Raw genomic sequence first — 27,576 nt, forward strand, 5'->3', positions numbered from 1 at the left:
GCAGGATGTTAAGCGGCCAGCATGCTTCAAATTACGTGTTCATCGTATCCGGCAGCGGTGTGGGGGTGAGACACTTTCCAGGGTTTAAACTTAGAAGCGTATCGCTCCGCCTACGACTGTGGCCGTTCATAATGAGCATACACACTTTGCATTTCAATATACAACTTAGTATATTTCAATAAGACAGAGCCCTTTAGCATTCACTTTGTCACTTTCTTCAACTTTGTCTGATTAAATAACATTGAAACGCTTGTATGAAAGAGCCAAGAAACAAAAGGTAAAATTCCAACATCTTTATATCAACTCCAGCAAAAATACAAAGTTCTTAACATAAAGATGCATCATTCTTGGGATTACCACAAATAAAGCAGTTATTTCTTTCTAATATACAAACCCAAAATCTTTAAATAGCAACTGCAAAGAATAAACATGTTCAAGTCTGATTTGTTGGGCTGCTTTAGATTTGCTAAATCAGTTCGCCTACATGGAGTTCTTAAATAACAATAAAAACATGGCAGACATGTTTTGCATTTACAGATGATTTACCCTCTAAGAGAAATGAACATAATAAAAAAATAACACTGTGCTAAAAATGACAATTGACGACACACTAATGCAAGTTACTACTGGAAGTTAAGGAACTTCACAATATGAGAACATCTGCCGGACAATAATAAAACAAATAATAACATAAAACTTCAACACACTTGAATTCACAACTCAGAAGTGTGACTAGACTACCCCAAAAATATTATATCCAACTCGTGTATAATTAGGGAAGGCATTCATCACCCTGTAATCTGCCATTAATGCTCAAGCGGCCATAAACGTAGTTCATATTAACCAACCAAATATACATACTGTTCAGGCCTTTTTATGAAATCGTGTTGCGCAGTGATACACAAACCGGTATCTCGGTCATCTCAGATAGTTTGTCACTACAGCATTTTAATGGGCACTAAATGTGCAGACACGTTATTAAATGAGGTTAGTATTTTTAAAGCTCAGGGGCATAAATATAGTTTTGTGTTTCAGTTGTAGAAAGGCAACCGCTCTAATGCAAGAGTTGCTAAAATTGTCTCCACATCAGCAAGACCGTAACACATGCAAGATGCAGGTAAAATACTCAAAGTGACGTCACTATTACGAGCAGATAACAATGGGTGCAATGGTCAGAAGTGACTGCAGAGGTACACAGTGATGAAAACGACCCAAAACAACATGGAAAAAATAAAAAATTACAAACGTTCGTCATGACACATCCAGATCACACCGGTCTGTTTTTAGCAAGTCAGACTCGCATTTGCTTTAACATCGAGAACAACTACAGTGAGAACAATATTAAGTTAATGCTCTGGCAAAATGAGGATATAAAAATAAACCTGGCAGGTCAGACCAAATCAGAAAGTTTGAATGCCTCAATCGAGATAAGAATGTACAGATGACGCTCGAGGAACATGTTGTGGGGAACGGAAACACTGCACACACACACACACTCAGTGAAGCAGGTGAATGGTGACGACCGCTCCGGGATTAGAAAGCTGTTGTAACTTAAGGACGGGAGTTTTCACACTTAGCAACACATTCTATTACTTTACACTTCATAAATAAGGCACCGGGTCACAATAGCCACATATTCACACTTGTGATTGGAAGACAGGCTGGAGATGCACGTTACCTACTTCTGGAAGTAAAGATGGTATTGAAAAGCTGATCTGCCTTCTTCACAGCAAGCTCTCTGAACACTGCTGTGCATGCTATCATCAAAAACTAAAATTATATACAAAAAAAAAAAAAATGATTTGAAACCGAATGGTGAGTGAATGTTGTTATTCCAACTTCTAAAATGAGGTTTGATGGGCCATTATCTCCAGCCGTGTCGCAGAGTGCTGAAACAGAAGCTACACCTGCTAGACATCACACAGGAACTCGTCTGTAGTCCCCGAACACTCAGCAAATAATCCATCACATTTCTATTTTCACACTGAAGCTTTACAAAAGCAGACGTCTCTTCCTGCTTCACATATTTGCCTACTGAAAAAGGTGCCATCTGAAGAGTAGAAAATAGAAACTTCTGGTCCTTCTGAGTATATTCCAGATAAAGGAAGACAAAATCCTCTTACTAAAGATGATCTCTCTCTCTCTCTCTCGCTCTCTCTGCGTGTGCATTTCATTTGGAGAGCGATGTCCTGGTGCGTTTAGCTGGGGTCTGCAGAAGCGCCCGAGCTCTCTTGGTTGCCGATTTAGCCGCGCTGCGTGGCGTCACGGCTGCTTGCCTTTTCTTCGCGGGAGGCTTTACGGCCCCTCGTCTCGTCGGCGTGGGCTCCTCACTTTTCCTGACTCGTTTAGGAGATGGACTTTGTGTCTTCGTGGACTTTGTGGCCCTCTTTGAAGCATGTCTGGGGCTTCCGCTCAAAGAGCCCGCCACCTCGATTTTCCTCTGGGATCGTGTCAGTACCTGGTCAGGTGAGGTCGGAGACTTGACGTCCGCGCTCTGCTGTTGGGTTTCAACGGCGTTCTCTGTACCTTTGACTTCAGGGACAGCACTTGGGGACGATTCCTTTGTTTGGATTTTTGCAGCACTCACTTTGTTCAGGGCGGGTTTTTCCACCTCTATTTTCTCTGCTTCGATTTGCTTCTTATTGTCGACCTTGCTTTTAGGTGTGTCAACGGGGTTGTGTTCAGATGTTTTTGGAGACCCTAGTCGTTGAGAACATCTCTTTGGCAATTCATCGTTTTTAGTTGCATCTCTTGAAGCTCTACCGCTGCTCGGAGCCTTGACTGTCCTCTGTTGAACGGGAGGCTTTGTAGTTTTTTTGCCAGCCAATGTTTTCCTTCTTTCCATTTTTGCGGCAGATGCTTTCATTTGTTTGCCAGTCGGTAGGGGGGATTTCTTTGCCTTGAGAGATGGTTTCAGACTTGACTTGGCGGCAGACTTTTTGGCGGCCAGTCTTTTCATATTGTTGGTTTTTAAAGTTTTTGAGGCCTCCTTGAGTCTAACATTGGTTTGCTGAACCTGCATCTTCTCTCGGATGTTAGAGTATTTCCTCAAGATCCTTGCACTGGCTGGATTCTTTGATTTACCAGAGGATTTCTGTGATTCAGCGGTTTGTCCACAGGCTTTGGCAGACTTAGTCAAAGTCCGAGTAGTACTGGGGAGCTCTCCTCTCTCTCTTCCTTTGACTGCGTTGGCTTCTTGCTCCAGTGCTTTAGCAATCAGTTTCTGATTCTTAGGGTTGCTCTTCACAGGAGAGGCAATGGCAAACTTTTTCAAATGTTTCTTCAAGCGCTCTGCCTGTAGGCTTGGAAATACCCCCTGAGAGGTCCCTGAAGCACTCGATGAGCTGTGGAAGCACAGCTGAGTTTCTGACGGAAGACGTGTATTCACCTTCTTGACGATGACAAGGGACTTTGTTTCTGTTGTTTCGAGGAACCAGCGACAAATACTGCTGAGATTAAAACCTTTCATGAAGAGCATTTGGACCGGTGAGTATTTCTGGTGGTCTGAAGACTTCGATTTCCGGGCCCTGCGTTTACTTTTCCATATAGCCGCCTGTCTGTCGGCTTTGTTTTTGTATTTTGTTGCTGGCTGACCCTCTTTGTCCGTATGCACCCAGCCTTTTTGCATTTTATCGTACTTAACGTTCAGATTTGTAATTAGGTGTTGGTTCTCTTCTCCAGTCAGAGCCTCAAAGAATTTGTTTGTTTGTTTTGGGGGCTCGGGTCGTGGTGCAATGACAGGGACGGCTGAGCTATGGGGCAACACAGCTGCAACAGACACCGGAAGAGGCTTCACCTGAGCTTTGATTATTCTGATCGGGGAAGGTACGTCACTCGGTCTCTCATCTGCAGTAAGAGCACTGGTAGAGGCTACAGCCAGTCTTTGTGATCTCAAAGCCAATTTCTTGTTGTTCACTGGTGACGACTGAGTGACAGGCTGGGGGGACACTTCAACCTTACTGCTCTCACTTCTTAATGGCATTCTTTTGGGTTTTTCTGACACGGAAGAACTGCTTTCATCTCCACTTGCAGACTGGCCTTCTAAAGATGCTACATTTGGCTTCTGCAACAAAGCAACATCACTTGCTTCTGCCTCCTTTCGGAGAACCCGCTTACTTCTTAATGGCATAATCTCTGTTTGCATTTCAGTCTTTACAGGACTTTGATTTTCCAAAGGACTTGATAACTCACTGTTAAGTTGCTCATTGTTACCGTCATCTACTACCATCTGTGTAGACTGGAGCTTCGATCCATTTTCTACTTTGCTTTCTTGTGTTTCTTCAAAGGTCGTCTCTACTGGCTGATTCTTTTCAATGTTTAATTCTACAGTTGTCTCTGGGACTGCTTCCTGTTGGGACTTTTCAGAGGCTGCAGGGGAAGATGACCTGATTGGAGGAGAAGCAACAGGAAGTGAAGAAGGAAAGGGGAGGTGCTCTGTAGATGGAGGAGCCTGGGTAGCAGTAGGTTTCGGAGGTAAAATGGAAGGGACAGCATTTGATTTGGGAGTTGATAAAGGAGTTCCAGATCTAAGTTGCCGCTGATCGGAGAGGACAAGCAGACTCTCCTGATCTCTCTGAACTTTCTTTTGTTTCCGAATTTGTTTGGCCTTTGAGGGAAATTTAGATTTTGGGCTAGATGGTATGGCAGAGGATGGTTCTTTCACCTGCTGAATCTCAGGAGTAGTCTCAGTCGATTTTACAGCTCTGTCTGCTTCAGGTACAGCTGGATCAACAGAAGTCTTGTTGGGGACATTCCGACTAGATTTCACTGGGGTTTTCTTAGCCCCAGTGCTGTTATTTGATCTACGACGCAGACTTCTGTCGGATGCCGATATGGGTCGACCATTGACAAACCCCACTACCACTGCTTCCGTTTTTCTTAACCGCTTTGGCAGCGAAACTACAGCTCCTCTTTTTCTACGCCAGGGGGGTAATTCCTTCAAGAGTGAGTCGAGTGTCTTTGAGGACACGTCATCGTCATTCTCACCTTCATGCTCTAAAGGTACAACACCTTTAACTGCTTCGGATGTTTTCATTTCCGTCTCTTTCACCGTTGGCTCCTCTGCCGAACCTGTGGTGTTGGACTCAACTGCGACTTCAAAGTTGTTGAAGTGCATCTTTGACTCTGGTGGAAGTTCCTGCAGTTGCTCTACTTGTACTTCCTCCCTATTGTTTTCCTCTATTTCTTCCTCAACTTGAGCCACCAGTGATGGGGCTCTATTTTGATGGAGAACAGGCTCACTGTTGTGCACTTCTTCTAGTGAAAGCTCAGGCTCATCTTCTTCTATGGAATCTTCCTCTAATGGTTCCACTACGGTTTCTGGGACTATTTGGTCGTTACTTTCACCGATGTCCTCTTGAAGCTCGGGCTTGTTCTCCTTTTCTGCTTCAAATGGAGCCCGAGCAACACTTTCTTCACTTTCTGCTGTTGTCCCCGAATCTCCACTTGTATTCTGTTCTACATCTGGGCTCACATCTGTTTCTTGGTTTTCTCTTGGAGGCCTTACCGGAGACGAAGGAGCAGACTGCCCCTTGCTCTGACACTGACCGGTCTGACTAGTTTCAACTAGAATGTCTACTTCACTGGCTGCTACCTCCACCATATCTCCTGTTCCTGGTATCACACTCTCATCAGACTCTTCTGTGGACATTTGTTGATTCATTGCCTCCCGGCACGCTCCAGCAAAAGGCATATCCACAGGTGGTACACCCTCGGGCTTTGAAAGCACTTGCTTTGGGGTGACCAATGTGATAAGCTCTGGCATTGGATTTGGACAGTTGCCCCTCCCAGCCAATGTACGGACAGTTTTTAACTCCCAGATTTCATCTGAATACATATGTCCTCTGGTGCTTTTCCTGGCATTGCGGCGTGGACGCATGCCGCGCCGCTGTTCCTTAAAACACTCTGTAATTGGTTTGTCAATAAAAACAATATCACAGTTGCCAAGATCAGGGTCACCTATTCCCCTACAAGCCGAGTCCCTGCTCCGATGATCAGACGATGACTTGATGGTCTTCCTTGCAGTCCGCGGAGAGTCTGAAGGAATGGTCATGTGGACTGAAAACAGGTTTGCTGGTTTATCTTTGGCATGCCCTAGAGCCTCTCTCTGCCTTGCTTGATGTGTGTGACTAGTCTGATTGTGTCTTTTCACAGCGGAGCTGAGTCTGGCACCATGAGTCTCTGTTCTGTGTGATGAATTTGAGTTACCCTGTCTGTCCTCCAAAGTGTCAGAGTGAGATGAAAGCGAGGTGTTGAGCACACATGACAACTTCTTACCAACGTTGCTGGTCATGATTTTCATCTTCAGAGGGGCATGATCACCATTACGGTTGTTCTCTGCCTCCATTGGATTAGCAGTGGGAGTGACCAAAGCTTGGTTACTCCCGGACCCAGGGCTGCGAAGATCCAACGCAGGGCCTGCAGATGTTTTCAGCGAAACAGCATTCTCTGGAACTTTTTTCATCGCACAGCTGCTTGGGACAGAATGGGACATATCCTGGACCTCTGACTTGGGAGTTGATGCCCTGGGAAACCTTAGCTCAGGGCATGACTTCTCAGGGGTGACTGCACTGGATTTTGCAGTAGAACAAGCAGTTACCTGGATTCCAGAGGTAGATTTAGAGGCTTGCTGCGTATTGGAAGATGCCAGTGCTTTGACCTCCGTCTGTAGAAAGCCTATGGCATCTACTATCTGTCTCTGATGGTGGGGACAGAGTTTGGCCATGAACTGTTCCAGCGTGGAGGTGGACTGCAGGTCTTTTGCCTTTGCAATAGGCAAGTCGTGAGGCTCACTGAGGGGACAAAGAACAAAATAGATGTAATTGCACATCAAGAAGACGCAGCATTGGTTTATACCATTGATTGGTACGTGGTTATTACACTTATGAAGACAAATGTCCATTCATCTCTACAACTAAGAGCTAAATGTGTTTGTGAAATAATTCACAAACGTTAAACAATGTTTATCATTGCATATTTATTAGAAGAATAGGTGATTTTAAAAGTGAAGCTTTCAATCCAGTGAACTTGACCAATAATAACATTGTTACAGCTATAACATTTTTCTTTTTTTGCACAGTGGTGCCTTTTGTTACAGTATACATCGAGAAAATCTTACACATGCACAAGACATTTAGTAATGGTTGCCCATTCCGATAAAAACAAGTCAAACACGTGTTTATCACTTGAAAGAGCAAATACATTAGGGGGAAATATAGAGTACATCATTTTTGTCAGGTTTACATGTATTTTATAAATAGTGCAACGGGTGACATTTAGATACAAGTGCTCAACAATTTAAGACAAATTAACTATTAAAAGTAAAATCAATTGCAACATGCAAAGTTAGTTATTGTAATACATGTGAGGTTTTGTTAGAGGTGGGGGTGTGTTTCTGTATTTCTGGCTTAAGTTTTTTTTTTTGAGTGAGGTAGGTCCATCACAAAACCCTCCAAGAGCTTTGGAACATTTATACCATCACATTACGCCAAAAATATATCAATCTTACTCTGAAAAGGTTATTTTCTTTGTTAAAAAAAAAACAAATTAAGAGTCATTGTGGTCTTTTAGCAAGAAAATGAACACACAAATGAAACCACATCTGGATCCCTGAGGTGACATGTCACAAGGCTATGCTGGGTAGTGATGAATTGAAATAGCTTTTCCCACAGCGTGTGCTGCTGAGCTAGATGTGCTGGCAACTGCATGACATGTAGTCAGAAAATGTTCTGTTGAGCATCGTCTAAAAACAGATACTTACAAACGTACATTGTATCTGTACACAACTATAAATGCTGCGTTGCCAAATACCATGCTACTGATATTTCCATTGTGACAAAGTAAAGCTGAAATCTCAAACGATGGTGGAATATATAGAGCTAAGCTTGCTATGTACTAAGCTCGCCTCTACTCATTGCTAGTTTCCAGCTATTTAGCGGAGTGGCAAAGTTAAATCTGGATTTACATTATTACTTTGTTGAATTGTCAAACAGACAGGCAAATGTGCCTGTTTTGATGTTAGTATACTCCACTAAATGCATGGGCTAATAAACAGAATAGTTATTAAAAAACATTACAGATGTCAGCTTTAAATAGCGATGTGAACAATACAACCTTTGAAGTAGGAGGCGCGAGTCTGTTTTTGTTATAATCTCCAGAAACCTGGAGCAGTTTTAGGTTTTACATTAAGTTGTTTTTTAATCAAATATGTGCTGCTTGAGGCACTGACCTGGAAAGAAACTTGTTAATTAAATACCCATTGGTCAACATCTTACCTGCACTGAGGGAATATTGACATTCAGTGCCTAACAAAGTATTGAAAACAATAAAAACAGTGAAAAGCTGCACTACCTTTTTTGGGCTGCAAACACAAAAATATTTCTACAGCGTGCCAACATATCTGAAATATAACTTTTTGAGATTAGAAAATATATTTTTAGGGATTAAAAAATAACATTTGCTGGAAATGGAACCGGACCGATGTTTTTGCTTAGCTCATTAACTTCACAGCCCTCTTTGAAAGGTCTAAGGAGTAAAGTGGTGTACCTGAATAATGAGTGGTAAGTGTTTCATCCCTGAGGGTCTCGCTCTTTGTTTCACTTAGCATTACGGTAAAGAAGTGACACTAAGTACATGCCTTTCTCGTCCAGAGGAATAAAACAACCAGAAATAACCACTCTAACAAGCAGATGCAAAGCAAACGCATTTCAACAATATTTCACAAGCACACAAACAAAGTTGTGTTAACTCGTCCACGATGTTCATATACTGCACATCATAGATAATCTGTCAATTACGAACTACTATATTTCATCATACATCTTCAGTGAACCATTAACCAGATTGAGAACTGGTTTAGGGATATTTCACGTTCACAGTACACTGTACTTTATACATTGCTGACTTGACGGTAAATACACCAACACCCCGGTACTTTCAATTAAACTGCCTCAAAGATAGACTTTACCATATACAACTAACTTCCCACTGACACATATGATTTTGTCCAATCATGCACGACATACCTAGTGTTATTCCTGTACACATTGTTCACGTTAAATCAAATATACCTTATCTGTACATATTTTTTTATGGACAGGGATACGCTTTACACTTTAGTCCACATACATTATATTAAACAAGCAAACGATACCTAACTTGCGTCAGAATACAGTGGGACAACCTTAACTTTTGTCCCTTCACATCTATAATGAAAGAGTTAAATATATCTGGAATCTAAAATTATATACTTGTGTCTATAAACACTATGTGAATTACTTCTTTGATTAAAGCCATTTACATTCACGGTTACTTAATTGATGATAAAACCATTAATTTTGTAAATATCGATTAATCAAGACTCCATAAACTAAATAATTCCAAACATATCAGTTTAAGTCAGTATGGAAGGGGATGAGACTCTTCCTCCACTTTGAGGAAAAAAGGTTTCCACATGGAAGGGCATCATAAAAAAATCCCAATTTCTTCCCAAAAATCCCCATCCCAAAAAGAAAAAAGAAGATATGAAATAGATGAGGGTGCGATTCATTTCACAGATACACTGAAAGGTTTACAAACGGTTGCACTGTGACAGATTTATGAGCTCTTCCTGTAAACGATTTGGCTTTAAGTATTTTCACAATGGACCGTGTTGTGTACATGAGAAATTGCTACATTAACCCGCCATGAGAACAGTAGACTGCGATATGGATTCTCCAGATGAGGTAGTCAACCATTCGGTTTGCTACAATAGACCGGGAGGAGCGCAAACACCTGTTCTACCTGTCAGCACAACCAAAGCGCTTGCAATAGATGAATTAACATGCAATCAACACTCTGAATGAGTATAAATAAAGTAATGCTGAATGATTGTCAAAGCAAGAATAATATGATCAATGAAAGTGAAGTTTTTACTTAATCTAATAATCGTACACATGTACTTGAAGCAACTGCTTTGTTTTAAAATTGCATCTGAGCCAAAGTTATTCAGACATTTTGAATGTATGAAAACTATATGCAATTCAGAGTCCTTCATTAGTTACAAATAATGAAGATTTTATCCTTAAATTGACAAGAAATGGAAACATAAAAAAAAAAAAAGTATTCCTGAATTTGTAAAATAAACAAAACGCAGAATAAGAGAAGCCAAACAAGTAAGTAAGTTTATCATCTAACATGAAGTTAAACTATTGTTACAGTGCTATTAACATACAAGTAATAAGTAATATGTGCGCAAGTCCCTGAAGTATGTTACTACCAACTCTCATGCAAAAATGTTTACAATCTAGGCAAACTAATGCTTGTAGTGAAGGAATCATTTCTTTTATCAAAACATCCACGTTCATCGAAGCAACATTGTGTACATCGAAAATCCTGCAGGATTTGCAAAAAATAATAACCAAGATCTACTCGAGTTGTGCATCAACCGGATGAAAGAATTATGGGCCGTGATCCCATATTCTGGAATGTCCTGAGGTATAAATGATAATGCACAATGAGGCGTCCTGACAAAGCAAAACGATGCCCCCCGGACCAAGGCAGAGTAAAAAACATGGAGTTCTCTCTGCGGAGTCCACTTGGCAAAAATTCAATGACAATGGTAAGTATTGGCAACAGGGGACAGGCCGTATGTAAACGTGTTTCACCCATCTATGTGGACTCAGCCTGAGATGGTATTTTATTTTTTATATAATATATATAATATATATATATATATATATATAATATAATATAATATAATATATATATAATATAATATATATATATATATATAATATATATATATATATAATTCAATATATAATTCAAGCCAAGTATGAACATGACAGCCAGGAGATGCATTATTACTTCTCTTCCTCACAGGGACAAAACATTTAGTTTCATTGAATCTTTGCCAAAGTAACTCAAGAAAAAGGTTGGTGTGATTGAGGCGTGAATATAAGAGTAGCTAACAACAAGACTAGCTAGCCAATGTTAACGAGCTAGCACAGTCGGCCAGTATGTTACGCTCCATCTGCTAATATTGCTTGATAAATTACTTTGTGAACCAAGAGCTTCTAAAAAGGACAATGCTTCTAGATATTATTTATACTAGCATGAAGATAGAACTGATCTTATTACACACACTTTAAAATATACCTGAATGTAATTTAGAGAGTTAAAAGTTATCTGATACCAAGAGTTATGCGAGTGCACTATTAATAATTAGGTATCGACCTCACAAATAAGGGGAGTGTTATCAATGAACCTGAAGAGACAATTCTTTATCACGTGCCATGGGCAAGCTAGATGTCTAAGTATGTGTACAGTATATGTAGAATACGTTCATACATCGTAAATAGAAAAAGAAAAGTTCGGCCCTTCTTGTGTCTGAGAGAAAGACGTTCCCAGAGATAATACCTGAAATCTGAAGGCGTACACTGGTACTGAAATGCTACTGATAACTAGTTAAGGTATGTTGTAAAGTCCTCTGAGAGTAGGACACACATACTCGTCAGTAAGACATCCCGAAATGTGACCTCAAGAGGGAGATCTGAGCATCCTTCCCCATCTGAGGCAATGATTCTGTAGCTGAGGTATATACGTATATATGTATGTATATATATGTAAGCGTGTACAGTGATCCACTATCTGATAAGAGACATGTTCTTTGAATGACAAGTAGTACTGCATTCCAATGTGAATTTATCCTGAGTGCAGTGAAGGCAATGTAAAAAAAATTAAAAAAATAAATAACATACCATTCATATAGGACGGCAAAACATACAGAAAAACCTATAGGTGGCACAAACGTATCATGCTTGATTTGGAATCAAAAGGAACACACAATGTTATTCCAACAGACTAGAACAATAAATTAATATTTTGAATATAGTGTTTAGAATGAATACATACTCTGAATATAAGTGTTTGGAACAAACAGTTTTTTTTCTTACATCTCCAGTGCCTATTTCAGTCCCAGATGTGCATTTGCGAAACAGTGACAGAGAATTTTACTGCCATCGATAAGGGCCTGAATACACAGTAGGCCCAACTCATATATAGATATATATATATATATATATAGTATATATATATATATATATATATATATATATATATTATATATATATATATATATATATATTATATATATATATATATATAGTATATATATTATATATATATATATATATAGTATATATATTATATATATATATATATATATAGTATATATATTATATATATATATAGTATATATATTATATATATATATATATATATATATATATATATATATATATATATATATATATATATATATATATATATATATATATATATATATATATATATATTATATATATATATATATATATATAGTATATATATATAGTATATATATATATAGTATATATATTAGTATATATATATAGTATATATATATATATATATATATATATATATATATATATATATATATATATATAGTATATATATAGTATATATATATATATATAGATATATATATATATATATATATATAGATATATATATATATATATATATATAGTATATATATATATTATAGTATATATATATATAGTATATATATATATATATTATATATATATATATAGTATATATATATAATATATATATATATATAGTATATATATATATATATATATATATATATATATATATATATATATATATATATATATATATATATATATTATATATATATATATATATATATATATATATATATATATATATATATATATATATATATATATATATATATATATATATATATATATATATATATATATATATATATATATATATATATATATATATATATACTCTTTGAACGTATGACCAAGTGCTCTGAACAGTACTGTGAGACGACACTGAGGGGCGCCACTTCCTTAGAGATGATTCAATTTGATTCTGCATGTTAATAATACATTTATGCAGCCAGGAAATGACAGTTTTGAAACTGAAAGGAATTAACAATATAATGTAGTATATTAGAATTTCAAAATAGCAAGTATGCTTTCCAGGCACACTATGTAGAGCAGGGAAACATTTTGAGTGATTAAAATGAAATAAGTTAATAATAAATATCGCTATTTTGGTCGAAACGTTACAACTACTAAAGGTTTTATGGAAAAACAATTCAGCTACTACCACTGTCTGGCAAATGCAATATCTGTACATGTTTATAAGTACTTTACGATGATATCACTCATTTGATGAGAGGCTTCCATCGTGGAAATCATTTCCGTTCTCTTCAGATGCACTCTCTCTTTTCTCAGAATCAATGTGCTTTAATTCTTTCCTCCCCGGGGACTGAGAAACACTCTGCTCCTCGATCTTTATCAGCTTCAGCTTCTTTTTGGGGGGATGTTTTAAGGTCCCCAGTCGCTCTTTCACTTTGTATTCCAGGGTGCTGTGTGGTATGCCATAGATCGTTTGGGCTTTAGACACACTCATTTTCCCCCCCATCACCATGTCGATAGCCTCCTCGAGCAGGTCAGTGTTGTACTGTCGGTATCGCCCACGCTTCTTCCTCGGCTGCTTGTTACTCAGGTCTGACTCTGAATCCAGAGCATAGCTTCCCCGCGAGGCTTTGCGATCGGTGTCCTGAGGCCAGTATTCCTTCTCTGAACCCGAGCTACTAAAACCTCCACTGCTCTTTTTCTGGATCTGCCTCGGTAGAATGGAGCGAAGTGCCTTTCCCAGACTGCTCTCGCAAGCTAATCCTGAATACACGGTGGACAGGGAATCCCAAGATGGGTCTGTCGCCAAAACTCGCACTTGGGGAATCTTGAGGTCGAAAGATGATGACTGGGAAAGTGAGAGGCTGTGGTCCCTGCAGGCCTCCTGGAGGTTTCCTTTCTCATAGGCAAGTGACTTTGACCAAAGTCCAGCAGCTTCCAACAACCTGGGTATGTCTTTAAGGTGCTCACTAGCCTCGCTGTTGGTTTTGAGTTTGAGAAGGGCCCCGAAATGACTTTTGGAATTCCAGGAAGCAGATCCATTTTTGAAAAGGTCAGCAGGTCTGGAGCCGCGGCTGAGAGGTGACTCTGGGTCGCTCTCCAGATCTGGCTCCTCTTTGATGTGCAGCGCGTATGCAAGAGACGAGGAAGGCTTATAACGGGCGGAGTGGCCGATATTCTCCCTCCTCCTCCCATCCTGTAGGCTCTTCATAAACAGCCCGACTTGCCCGTCCGCTCTCAAGGATCGCCTGATTGGATGGAAGGAAATTGGGTGTAAGCAGAGCTTGCACAGTGCCTTTTTCTCTTTTCTAAAGGAGGATGGGTTGGGGAGGGGAGGATGTTGGCCACTCCTTTATTATATGACCTTGCTTTGGTAACATCACTATCTTTTAAAATAGCTGACTGCGAGGTTGTGTATATAGGACTTTTAAGAACAAAAAAGGCTCACGTTCGACAATTTTTTATTGGCTTGCTGGTATGATAGTTTACAAAATCTGCATCAACATAAGAAGTAAGAAACAAAAAAAGGGCAAAGAAAAAATAAAACAAAAGCAAAGAAAAAGGCATTTATTAGAGTACATAAAAAGGTCTTGGCTCAAGAAGCAGAGCCAGAAGGAGGCAATATTTGTCATTGCAGTAAGGCAGCTTGGCACGTAGCTGTTAAGCAGGGCACACCAACTATGTCATACAAAATGGCTAATGCAAATAAAGAGCTTGACATTTTGTGTATGACGTTACCAGCGAACAAGCGCAGAAATAAAAGAGTAAGCCAGTAGAGGGTTGTGTGTATCAATGTCAAAGCCTAACTGAAGTGTGATCACATAAAAGGAAAGAAATGCACTATTCATAAGGAAGAAAAATCTATCCGGCAGTTGGATCAAAAATTATCAAAAAGATTATTTAAAAAGGGATGGTATTTATTTTTATACTGCTAGGAATGATCATCACTTTTAGATATTATCAGCTATCAAAGCAGCAGAAGAGGAGCATGCAACACCACTGGTGCTTAATTAATCCATATCAAAATTGAATTATCGGCATATTTAAGGCCAGATGGGTTTAACAGTATCAAGAGGCTTTGCTCTCAAGGAAAACAAAAAAAGATCAAAACTACAAAATAAAATGAATTCTATTTAGATACAGATATTGTCTCAAATGTTTGGTTCAAGTAAGAACTAGGTAAAATGGAAATGTGTCTACAGAGAATGCAACTTAAATCGGAAACACAGCCCTCTGATTTGGATGGCAACATTAGAGGGTTTGTATATTTTCTAATACTTGGTATGAGTGACTATGCTCAAGTTGGCATCATGTTTATCTGAAGTGTGTACGATATAACTACTCGCGTTATCAGTATAGTAACAGACGTACAAGCGATGCTTACTATTTGAGATTAAAACCACTGAACGCAATCCTTCCTTTGGGAGAGGAACATGGCAACCACATCATTGAGAATCAATCGAGTCTCTGAGGATTCTGTTTGAATAAAAATCTACTTTCTACTGAATGTATGCAGGACTACAGTCCTCAAGGAGGACTTTTGGGACAAAAGGTGTCGGGAGATGCAATAATAATAATAGCACGGCTACAAGTCATTAAGTAAATCATCATCATCTTCATCAGGCCGGCCAGACAATAATGATCAAAAACAAGACGGCGCTTTCCCATGTTTCTTTGTGGCGATAAAACACTTCTGTTAGCACAACCTTGTTTGTTTCTGTTCATTTTCATCAAGGCACCAACTGGCTGTTCATTTTATCAAGCCATCAACTGGCCGGGTGATCTCCAATTGCAGGGCTCAAATTTCAGGCCCGCGCATTGATGCCACTGATCATTCCAAATCTATTTTGTGAGTTACCCTAAACTACAACGTAACATATCCTAAAGCGAGAAAGAAAAAGAAAGCCATCTTACCCTTTGAGCGTGGTTGTGGCTGGAGAAAGGCAGGGACTACGGACAGGCAGGCTGCTGCTGCTGCTACAGCGACTCTTTTTGATAGACAAGTCAAGAACTCCATCTGTTTAAAAAAAGGCAGAAAAATAAAATCCATTCAGTTTCAATTAGGTTTAGTCTGGCGTCTTACCAGTGCACTTGTTGATGCATGAATCAGCTGCCCTGTCACAGATGCGTTTAAGTTCACACTACCTTGTTCACGAGGCACAGCCAGGGGCCTCTTGATGGTGAGGTCAAGGGGAGCATCCTGGTCGGCCATGAGGAGCTTGCTGAGGACGGGGTTCTGGTTGTGTGCAGGCCCGGCAGGGCTGGTAGAGGGAGCAGCCCCTGAGAGCAAGGGCGGGGTCTGCAGGCTTTGGTCAAAGCAAGGCGGGGAATCAGAGCCACTGTCCTGAGGGGGGCTGGTTTTTGAGGTATATTCGGCAGCGAACTGTCGGATCATTCTGTGAAGGATCTCTCGAGCCACTACTGGAATGTGTGGGTCAGAGAAATTTGGCACATCTGAAAGGAAATAGAAGCGACGTAAGATCAAAAGCAAGTTTTGTACCCAGCCTACAAAAAAACACAACAACACATGCTAAAGTAATATTCCAAAGGCCATAAGTGCTGTAGTTGTAGCAATTATAATTCATGCGTAGAACATAAACATTCATAATTAACAATAAAAGCTTAAGTGTCTTGTCTGCAGGCAGGTTCTCATAAGTTAGTCATTAGTGTCATAATGCAAAATGCTGTTGCACTAATAAGCCCACTCCCTCACTGAGACATGGAGACTCACCTTTTCTGCTGAGGACTGCATTGAGAAACTCCTCGGCTTGTTTCTCTAGTCTGCTTATTGAGGCGAGATCTTTAACTAGGAGAGGTTTGGGTGCATCTTCAAGCTCCTCGTTGTTTAAGCCAATTAAGTGTTCCTGTAAAATGACAAAACTGTTAGATCAATGGTCTTCAGACTTAAATAGAATACGTGTAAACTGAACAATGTATGGGAGATTTTTTTTTAAGTTTGTTTTATTCAGTCCTAACTTTATGTAAGTAATGGCAACGAATTCTGCTATGAAAGGATTAGAGAGCATGGGCACTTTTATAGCACTCCTAACATTCATCATCTGCCTTTTTCCCCTTTCTACAACTGAATAAAGTTCTGAAAGACACCAAAATAGAAAAAACAAGAAATCTTACCTTTACTTTGTCTCGTCTCAAACAACAGAAAAGACAATTTTCATCAAATGACCAGTCAGACACTGATGTAGGCTCAAAGTCTATGGACATAAAACAGAGGACAGGAAATGAAATACAATTGTGTGACAAAATCTCTAAACAATGTGTATTTATAGCCCCTTTAAAGCTCAAACAAATGCCTGTTGAAGTGTTTAGACGTGTTTTAGTGAGACTGACTAAACCAGATTGATTCAGTTCAACATAATTATCAGCAGCCATCATCCAAAACTGCTGTTGTAGAAAGTCTACTTTAGACTTTGACAGTCCTCTCACTGCGAATATAATGAAAACCCAAATAATGTCCATTATTGTCTCACTAACATGTATTGTGAAAATGTCTGTAGGACACTGTAGACTTTTACACTGGCCCCACGCCATCCAAAACACCAACTTTGTAGGAACACAAGGCGTCGTCTCTTCTGCAGCCAGAGGGGCTGTCTGTAGAGTGAATGTAGACGGGTACCAGATGGTACAAAGCAGCAGCATTGTCTTAATGACCAGATAAACACATAATGCTTGAGCCACAAAATTCTCATTTATGTCATCCATATGAGCATGGCCACTATTCCTGAAATTGAAAATGGTCTGAGATTCTTACCTTTAAATAATGCGAGGTCTTCTACCAGCTCTGGACCAGACAGACCTTCGAGAATGCTCTCAAAACCTGGAAACACATGAAATTCAATAAATATGCAGCTGCAAACTCTGTGTGTGTGTGTGTGTATATATATATATATATATACACACACATATACTTAAACTAAGGCTTCATGCTGAAACCAACAGCAGCAGAATAGAGACGTAAAACAAATCACTGTTGAAGACAACATGTCCACCTAAGAGCCAAAATAAAGTGTTGTAAGTTAGAGCCATTCACCAAGGCTCGTCTCTCCATTTCATCGTGGCAATGTAAGCAAACCGCCTGCTTCTATCAAAAAGCATATCATCAGCTTTCATCGCAGGTTTTTACTTCAACAGGAAATGCATGCACTCCATCCTCCTGTTGCCAGGCAACTAAAGCACCTACAGAGTTGGGAGTGACTTCATGCTGCAACGCCGTAAAAGAAACTGCCAGAAACAAGACTGTGGTGTAAAAGTATCCTGTGCACTGTTGCAGATCGGGAATTCTACCAAAAACCAAATCTTCAGCCCACTGAATGAGAGTTTACAGTTAAGCAACTTACAGCCTAAATCACATTTACCAGCTCGTGGAATAATCTCATGTGCATCATCGATGAGATCGTGGTATCCTCCAGTCCCAGCTGTTTGAAAGATACAATGTGTTATGCTGCATAGGACTTTGCTTAACAGTGCATTAACACAGAGTGCAATGTCTGCTCACTGCCGCAGGGTCAGCAGCGTAACCAATCCCAAACCACGACATGCATTAAAACAAGCGCTAAAGAGGTCAGAGGTAACATCTGTCTACAGAAGTGCATCTTGATTGAGCGTTATTCCAAATGTGCTCGGCACTAACGGAACAAAAAAAAGTCATGAATCAAACCACTCGGACTACAGAAAACATAATAGATGAGCTGTTAAAACACTATGCAAAACACACGTGCGTTTGTAGGCATTGAAAATTAAAGCCATAGTCTTATTTAAGCATTTATCAAAAGGATTCTCACAAGTTAAATTAGCCAAATGTGTTGAATTGGTCGTCTACTTACAGTAGGTCTTCACAGATAACAAGTGAACAAAATATATGTGAGCCCTTATCGTCCACTCTCTTCCTAAACTCACAGTGAATTCAATAAAAGCTGTCATCTGTTCAAATGCCCTGGCTCTGCCTCTCTACAAATTCCCACCCACTTTTCAACAGCCAAACATAAAGCGGGTGTGTGTGTGTGTGTGTGGGGGGGGGGGGGGGGGGGGGGGGGGGGCTTGCCTATAGCTGTAGCGTGAGTCTGTTTCTGGGTTAGTGCACAGGACTTCAGCTGATGCTATCCAATCCTATTTCTGAAATTTTTCAGAGGCAGGGAGAGGAAAAGTAGGTCATCCACTTTCATTTGACGGAACAGCGCCATGACATCAAACTACTCTCCAGGAATTCAGTTTCGGGCATTTAAAAAAAAAAAATGCGTCATAATGTAAACCATGACTTTGAGGCAATATTAACACGTTCCTACTGGCAATCATAGTGTGGCGTAGGGACTTATGAAGGGAACCTCTTCGCACTGAACCTGCAACTTAAATTTAGAAGAGCAAGCTGCCTACATGTGCAAAGGATAAAATATTGATAGCGAGTATAGCTGTCATGCATGCTCTACAAAATAAATGAGCATAACAACTGAATAATGGCCGCAGTTTAAATAAACTATATATGGAATAGAACAACACTGTATTGAGTGTCCTACACTTATTTACACTTTTGGATGCAGAAACAACACTGTACTGTTCAGCTTTTTCAGGTGTGTCTTTCCTCTTTGAAGGAACGTTGAGCAATTAATTAACTGAAGAGGGAATTGGGCCACAAATTAGCTACTACTACACATATCTGCTTTAGTTCTATAGTGATCAGCCCCCAGATACAATACAAGCATGGGGTACAGAGGCACAAATTGATAATGAGAAAAAGAAAAAAAGTGGCCCAGTATTATTTGCCAGCGGGCATAACACCTAATTATATCAAAACCTCAGTCAGGACAAAGATATCAGGTTAATAAGGCGAGCATTGCAAAAATGGGAGGGAGTACATCTACAGGCCCAGATTCATTGACAACATGTCGTTGAGCCTAATTAGAAGATTTAGTTTGTTATTCAGAATTATTATTGCATATCTCCTTTACTGGGAGAGTTACTCGTTCATGTCAATCATCTTGTTCTATATGAGGAGAATGATGATTCAAAATTCCTTTTAGCTATTTTGAACCCTTGTTGGCTTGTTATATTTAATTTACTCCAAACACATACTGTGGCTTGCCTCCAGGTGATTTATAGCCGAGTGAAGGCTCAGCTCACTGAGCTATGTTGAAATGAAAAATTAAATAGCATGATGGGTCTTTGCTTAAATGACAAATGAAATCAACGTTGTTCTGGAGATGAGCGCAGCAACTTCTTAGCGACAAAATACAAATGAATACTTTCAATACATTTCCAATTTTAGCCATGAAATTGGGAACAATCAAGAAAACATCCGAATAAGAAATTAAACCGTCCACCATCAATATTATTGCAAAGTTATTAGTTAACTACTTTATATTTATTGTATAGACATGTTTCAAACCATAACTCAAACATATCTTTTAAGTGCAGTATGAATGTGAAATTCAGTTCTCTTTCCATTCATACGATGCCATTGATTTTTCTCATAACTCTCTTATGCATAGGGACGTTATTAAGACTTTTTTTTAAACTGTACTGAAGCATATTTTTCATGAAGAGAAAATACTGTTTACATACCGACTCTTCAATTTGTCTCGGGGAGGGCTTGGTTACAGATAAAGAAACAAAAGAAGATTGTAATTGTGCTTATGCACATGGCAAACCTCCCATACATTGGGACATTGGGACATTGAGACAGCAGCTTTCAACCAAGCTACAAGTACACAGAAGAGAAATTCCTCTTGGCCAAGTGATATTTTTAGACTGACTTACGCTGCTTAAATTTCAGGCTTAATTTAGGTTCAATTGGATTTTGCAGACCATCAAAACGTCAGATGCTGCTGCACACCGTGGATGGTGAAGACAGTACATACAGCGCACAAAACAGTTGACTTTTCTAGAAACACACTTCTAGTGCGAGCAGCCCGTGCAGTCACATATTTTGGAATGTACAGGTTCTCTTGGACTTGAGGTCACATTGATGTCACTCGGCTACAGAAAGCATGAATTAGACTTAAGCCTGCTTATGACCTAGATCTCTAGCCAATCAGAAAAGGGAAGAAAGGAATTATTAGGAGTGTGCCGCACCCTTTCCACCAGCACTTAGAAAAAGAAATCCCACAGATCTACGATCAGCTTAACCTCCTTAAATCCGATTCCTAACCTTAACCTACGCTGTACACGTCACTTTGAACATGTGCGTGATAAAAACCCTCTTTCTTGCTTATTGCTGCCGCTACGTGTGTTGGAAGTGCAGCCAAAAGGTTAATTTTCAGCCGAAGCACAGATGCACTGAACCCCCTTGTCATTATTGCTAGGACATGTCACAGTGCATTTCCTTCAATATTGTGAGACAAATGAAACTGACAGAAATATGTGACTGAAAACAAACACCGAGAAATTCAAATTTTACGTTTATAAAGATGTAACCTAATTTTCCAGTGTCAATGCTTGAAGCAGAATATGAATACCGTTTTTAATACCATACCTCAATTGTAGAAGGAGGACGCTACATTGAGGATGTAGTGAAGTTGGCAGAGCCGCTGGATCCGTAACTACATTAAACACCACGGCTGCTGTTAGCCGACATTACTGCATGGTAGAGCTGGGCGATAATTCAATATGATAATCTATCGTCTTTCATTGGAATCATATTGTGATGAGATCATACGTCGTGATACACAATAACGTCGTCCAAATTGATAATAACAAGCACATACTGACTCGATTTTATCAGGATATTTTGCTCTTAAGTTCTTAATTAAATAAAACCATGTGTTATTTCATATAGACATTTATCTATTGAATTACTAGAAAACATGCTATATGTCATACACATCATTGAGATATGACGATACCCATAGTAGGATAGAAGATGTTAGCCATATAGTCCAGTCCTACTTCATGGCTTCTGAAGTATCTCACCACTGTCTATTTGCAGTGGAATTTACTTCTGACTTTTTTTTAACCAATGTCTAAATTGTTTGACTCATTTCTAAAAGATTTTGGATTTTCAAAATCTCAAACAACGAGCTTTGTAACATTGTCGTGAATGGACTTCTACTTTTGCAACCTGGCCACCAGAGGTAATGGGTTCACCTGTCCACTTATAAGTAACACTCCTAAAACCAGGTCAAACGCGTCACCTGACAAACCACAAGTGTTTTTCCAGCCTCCTACAAATACTTTCTCTCCTGACAATAAACAGTCTGTAACCCTGGTGGGCAGCAAGGAGACAGTGTGTGTATATTTCAAAACACGTATATTATGAGGGAAATCAACATGAGTTCCCTCTATCTCTATTATTTCTCCCAACCCTTTCAATTAAAATTATTAACATACGTACGTCATGTTTGGCATATCACAAAAACCATCAACGTCAAACACTAACATTTAGCCTCATCATCGAGCTGCAGTGCTCTTTCCAGCGGACGACCCACCCATCTCTCTGCCGCTCTCGTGCTGAGAGTGTACAGTGCTGCATCAACCCCCACTCGGCCCATCCCCCACTCTCACTACTGTACACATGCTATCTCAGAAGGAGTGACCACACGCTCGCAGAAAATCAAATCAGTGTGAAGCCTGCTTGCTTAATCCGGCACGTTTGGCTACATCCTTTGGAAATACTAGAGGGATTGATTGTCTATTACTTACTCTATCTTTTAAGAACGCATTATATTTGAAATTTAAAAAATCATACCAATGCTCAGATCGCGATGCTCATAACAGCAATTTTGTATGAAGAGGGTCACTGATATCCTTAAGCAATGCTCTATGAAGATGTTATACAGAGCTGGGGGCTGAGGATGAGTTCAGAGATGACAAAGTTGCACAAATTAGTCAACCTACAGTACATGATTATTTTCAACCCGTCACATACAGACCGAGCCTAATGCCTAACCATCGACAAAGTATTCACTGTTGTCTACTATGCTTTCCACAAAAAAAAGGTAGGTCAGCAGACAAGCTTAGCCGTTACATAGGCATGAGCAAAGAAAGGTTTGAAATGTCATTTGGCTGCAACACATTGTGTTCGTTACAAGCAATATACAGTAGCTGGATCACGCTATACAGCAGGCAATGAGGTGGCAGCTTTGAGCAACATCTACAGTGGAGGAAAGGAAAAACCCTCCATGAATACTTAACATGATATGATGCAAACTGACAGTCAAATGGTGTAATGCTGCACAAAGCATAACTTTGAATAACAAATATGAGACCACCGAGATTTTAGACAAATGTAAAAAAAAAAAAAGGGGTGCATGCACACTCGTACATTCAAGCACACACACATACATACACAATTAAAGACAGTGCATTCCATATGCAAGCTTTCAAGCTGGTGGTCATGTTTCGCAAAATGTCAACAAACCTCTGCCAGATGGGGTTTTGTTTTTTTTGCAAATAAGGAAGAAGTAGGCCAAAAGCGCATCAGAGCTGGAGCAAAAAATGGGACATGCTAAAGTTTAAATAATAAACAAGACAATCTGCCTGATGTAAATATTTGCTTGTCGTTTGTTTGAGCTACATACTTAACTCCACTCACCCACATGTCCAATGCAAGCATGAATAACTGGCATTCTCAAATACTAGCTGGTTCTGTTCCAGCACAACTTTTCCCCAAATCCAGACAGAGCACACATTTTCAATTGCACAGTTGTCATCTAGGGTCTGGGTGGACCATGAACACATGTATAGGCAAACATACAGACAATTGTTGCTGCTGTTCTATGGGACAATTGCCCTTGTCTTTGCCCTGCAGTTTTACCACTCGCATTAAATACACAAAGACAAAATGTCCATTTCACCGTCAGCAGAGTGGTGGTGGTGGTGGCGTGCAGCCCTCTCCACCAAAAAGCCAAACAAAAGTATGCCCTTGTTGTCATGGACAGAATATGCCATTCTGCAGCGAGTGGACTGATGCTGTTGTCATGCTTTACAGCTATAGCCCAAACACAAGGGACATTTGTCAATCATGAAGGGGTTAACTGACCAACTGAGCAGTCCTGGGTCTGGAGCTAGTGACAAGTCAGAAAACTATTATTCTCTCCCGATTTGCTATTCAATGACGAGCACAAAGCCCACCTAGTAGTGTAGCCTCTTAGCTGGAAGTTTGTTCTGCAATCAGTCCCCACATATCCCTAACCAAGTCAGGTGGTAACAAAGTCACAACAATTATCTGTGCAGTTATAGCTTTACTATTACTGCTCTATGTATTTTATGAAGTCGGCATCTAACCTGAATAAACCAAGAGCAGAAAAGGTTTAACATGCAACACCACATAACTCTTAACAGGAAATCTTAATAAAATATATAAACTAAATAGATATTCCTGTCAGATTTAGTCTTCCTGCTTCCTGAAACATCACATAACTACTCCATAAACCCATGTCCAGAATTTTGTGCACACACACACAGTACAGCCATGTACATACATTACACATTTTAATAAGACCTATACATAGCGGTCCCTTTAATTGAGATTGATTTAATGTGACATTTTGAGATCAGCAGCGTCAGAAGCAGTGTTATGGCCTTTAAATTAGATTTTTTTGGCCTGTGGTTTAAACAATGTTTCAAATTCTGTTTTATATTCTGCCAAAACTCACAAGAAAAAAAAAACACTGCATGCCTGTTCAGGCATTTAATTACTGCAGTAAAATACTGCATATTACATAACATACCAGAGACTCTTACTAAAAAACATGGACAGACAATTTATCTGTAGGCGTATAGATTTTTGTCGTTGTAATAGACGTTTGCGTGTTAATTATACCCATCAGAAAGCAGGTAGCCCTGTGTAAAATGTAAATGGGCCCTTAATAAAGCATGCTGCATTCAATACAGGAAATAAATTAAATATGATTAAACCAGTAAAAAAAAGCTGATTTAATTTGAACATTAGGGTCAACAAGCAACTCTCTGCTCCTCATTTGCGTGATCAATCTGTTTGTGATGATGCTCAGTGTCCACATTGGCTGTTGCTATGTTACTGAGTCAAAAGGAAGAGGTTGGCAAGGCATGGATTTAAAAATGGCCTCTCTCTCTCTCCCTCTCTCTCCCTCAAGCCCTTCGGTCAAATGGTGAAAACTACTACTGTAAATGTAAGCCATCTCTCTATATGTGTGGAAGAGAATAATGAGAGGGCGGATTATAAAAACGTATCACAGAGAACTTCATATAGTTCATGGGGGGGTATGTTTTATCAATCGTTTCAGAATAAAAGCCTTTGTCAACAACAGAAATATCTACTATGTTAAAGCAGGAATGTCAAATTGTTGTACTTCACCTGAAGCCGAGCAACACAGCAGTTAAACACGACATATAACCAACACATTCAATAGCCAGCATGTGCACACCAATCGTTGGTGAACAAGAGAGGTTTAAGAGTGAACTTGCTTGTTTTATCGGGTAAACCCATCAAGTAGTTGGGGAACAAATGTCACCAAGCAAAAAATATGTCAGCCTGCTGTTTGCACTAGAGGAATATATTTCACACTGGACCAAAGTGGTGGGCCAACCGACAGACACTAAAGCCAAAGTCTTCCTGCCCAAGCCCTTAATGTAGGTTATGCCCTGTCCAGTCCTGCCCCTATTGCTTTAGCTATCCTACTACAAAATTACAGTTTAGCCTAAATCACCACCCTAACACAGTATACACAATATAACGAGCTTTAAACAACAAAAACATCAATACTCTTTATTATTTGTTTTAAAAAGGCCTGAGGAACTAACGTTAGAGAAGTTTATTATTGTAACGTCGTCGAAAATTGAAACTCCTACAGCAGTGGGGTCTCAGCCACTTCCTCAACGCAATATCGCGCGCTCACGGGAGGTGATTTGAGAAAAACAAGTAAGCTAAATGTTAACAGAAAACACCCACCACGGATATGTGAAGCCCTCCCCCCATCCAAAATACAGTATCATCTCACGGGAACGCGCATTTGATCAAACGGGGTCTTTTAGCCGACACAGAGACACTCCCTTTAAAACAAGCACGGTGCCCTTTAAACTAACTAACGTTACAACACAAACGTTAAATAACTTAAGTCCGCAGTTCGGATTTAAAACCAATAAAAACAGAAAAGAACCCCTCAAAGTATTGCAACATTGTCACAAAATGCAACATTGTAGCAACTACTCAGGCTGGCTCGCGTGAGAAGGAAACAGTTGAGGACAAAAAGTCGCTCGGAGATGCCCCGAGAGAGTCCGGTAATCGATGGTTATTTACATCGATAACGGGCCCACAGATATGCAATTTAACCGGTAAAATGGTGTACTGTGTAACTGGTTTCATCCTTACCTACGCAGTGAACGAGTTTGTGTCGCCAAGAGTCAAGTTCCTGCCGAAAGCCGCGCCTGTCGATTGTGCATTGCTGCCTTTTACACTGACTCGCCATTTTCTATCGTTGTTGTCTGGCGGGCACGAGCACGGGAAGAGGAAGCGCTCTGCTATGTGAGCGCGCGCCTCTGTGTCGAAGAGGAAATCACTCCAGAGGGAGATGTAGGTTTTAGTCACACTAACCAAACCAAATAGTGCCATTAAATCAGTAAGTCAGTAATTAAGTAAATGAATATGCGAATACATACATTATATAATAGTAATAATAATAATAATATGTATATTTAGCCCACCAATGTAAACAACAACATTATATTTTCCCTTAATAATCAATATTAATGTGGGGTTGAGGTTGATATCTTTGGTAGTTTGTATCAAATCAAATGTGGCTGAGGTATTTTTCTCTTGAAAGGTCATTACTGTGTAGCACCAACCAGGTAAAGCTGGCAACTGCTCCCAAACCCTTGACCCTCGTGGGGCCCAAAGGCCCCCAGATTTACTAAGTGGGACATATTGGGTAGTTATTGGATAAATTGACTAAAATAAACTGAAATGGTAAGGTCACAAGGCAGATACTGTATTTTTGACCTATATACTTTCGTCATGGTTGATGGCCTGTATATGTACGACAACTACTCGATGGATTGCCATTGAATTTTGAACACACATTCATGGTCCAAAGAGGATGAAGCCTACTGATTTTATTGATCCTCTGACTTAACTACTTGATAATTACTTGATAGATTGTCATGACTTGTTGTGCAGGTATTCATGGTTCCCAGATGATGGATCCTAAAAACTCTGATTATCTGGCTTTTTCTAAAGTCGTTATACAGTATAAATGCTATCCTGATAAGGCTTTTTTCTGACTTAAGCTAATATTGAATTGTGACGGGGAAAAGCTAATGCCTGCAGTTACCCCGTGAAAAACATTAGCTGAATCCCTACACCAGAGACTGCATATGTATGTAGTGTTTTCTGTGGAATATAATAAAGTAACAATAATAATACTTGTTATTGTTATTATTGGTAATCTTATTAATAATAGTAGTAGTTTAGTGGTGGTAGTAGTAGCCTAGTATTGGTAATAATAATGTAATGATAACATCTTAATATATAGTTAACTAGTCTGTACTTTGTATGCTATAGCCAACATATCTCACAACCTAAAACTGCAGTAGTGTTGAGTGCTTCAAGAAGCTTCAGAAAAATGCCCAAGAGCCTTTTATTAATATGTCTGACACAGTCTCT

At 39.4% G+C, this 27,576-nt stretch overlaps 2 protein-coding genes across 2 annotated transcripts; both read right to left on the reverse strand.

Annotated features, from left to right (window-relative positions):
• Positions 1-278: 278 nt before the first annotated feature.
• On the reverse strand, positions 279-12,022 carry LOC142932852 (uncharacterized). The gene is made up of 2 exons (XM_076076940.1): positions 11,893-12,022; positions 279-6,791 (listed from the first exon to the last, which is right to left on the reverse strand). The coding sequence occupies exon 2, from the start codon at positions 6,722-6,724 to the stop codon at positions 2,171-2,173; it is 4,554 nt and encodes a 1,517-aa protein (XP_075933055.1). The 5' UTR covers positions 6,725-6,791; positions 11,893-12,022; the 3' UTR covers positions 279-2,170.
• A 919-nt stretch (positions 12,023-12,941) lies between these two features.
• LOC142932859 (ligand-dependent corepressor-like) lies at positions 12,942-26,392 on the reverse strand. The gene is made up of 8 exons (XM_076076947.1): positions 26,287-26,392; positions 18,362-18,421; positions 17,758-17,823; positions 17,121-17,200; positions 16,720-16,852; positions 16,134-16,442; positions 15,903-16,005; positions 12,942-14,236 (listed from the first exon to the last, which is right to left on the reverse strand). The coding sequence occupies exons 1-8, from the start codon at positions 26,381-26,383 to the stop codon at positions 13,231-13,233; spliced, it is 1,854 nt and encodes a 617-aa protein (XP_075933062.1). The 5' UTR covers positions 26,384-26,392; the 3' UTR covers positions 12,942-13,230.
• Positions 26,393-27,576: the final 1,184 nt, after the last annotated feature.

This window comes from Anarhichas minor, unplaced genomic scaffold (assembly GCF_050575085.1).
Source record: "Anarhichas minor isolate MPS153535 unplaced genomic scaffold, ASM5057508v1 ptg000058l, whole genome shotgun sequence".
In the NCBI taxonomy this organism is placed as follows: Eukaryota; Metazoa; Chordata; class Actinopteri; order Perciformes; family Anarhichadidae; genus Anarhichas; species Anarhichas minor.

Excerpts from the sequence above, each read along its gene's own strand:
- LOC142932852 (XM_076076940.1), bottom strand. The coding sequence starts at position 6,724 with ATGGCCAAACTCTGTCCCCACCATCAGAGACAGATAGTAGATGCCATA.
- LOC142932859 (XM_076076947.1), bottom strand. The coding sequence starts at position 26,383 with ATGGCGAGTCAGTGTAAAAGGCAGCAATGCACAATCGACAGGCGCGGC. Across the intron at positions 16,853-17,120 it reads TGAGACGAGACAAAGTAAAG|GAACACTTAATTGGCTTAAA; the intron begins GTAAGATTTCTT and ends GTCATTTTACAG. Across the intron at positions 14,237-15,902 it reads GCCACAACCACGCTCAAAGG|GCGATCCTTGAGAGCGGACG; the intron begins GTAAGATGGCTT and ends CCATCCAATCAG.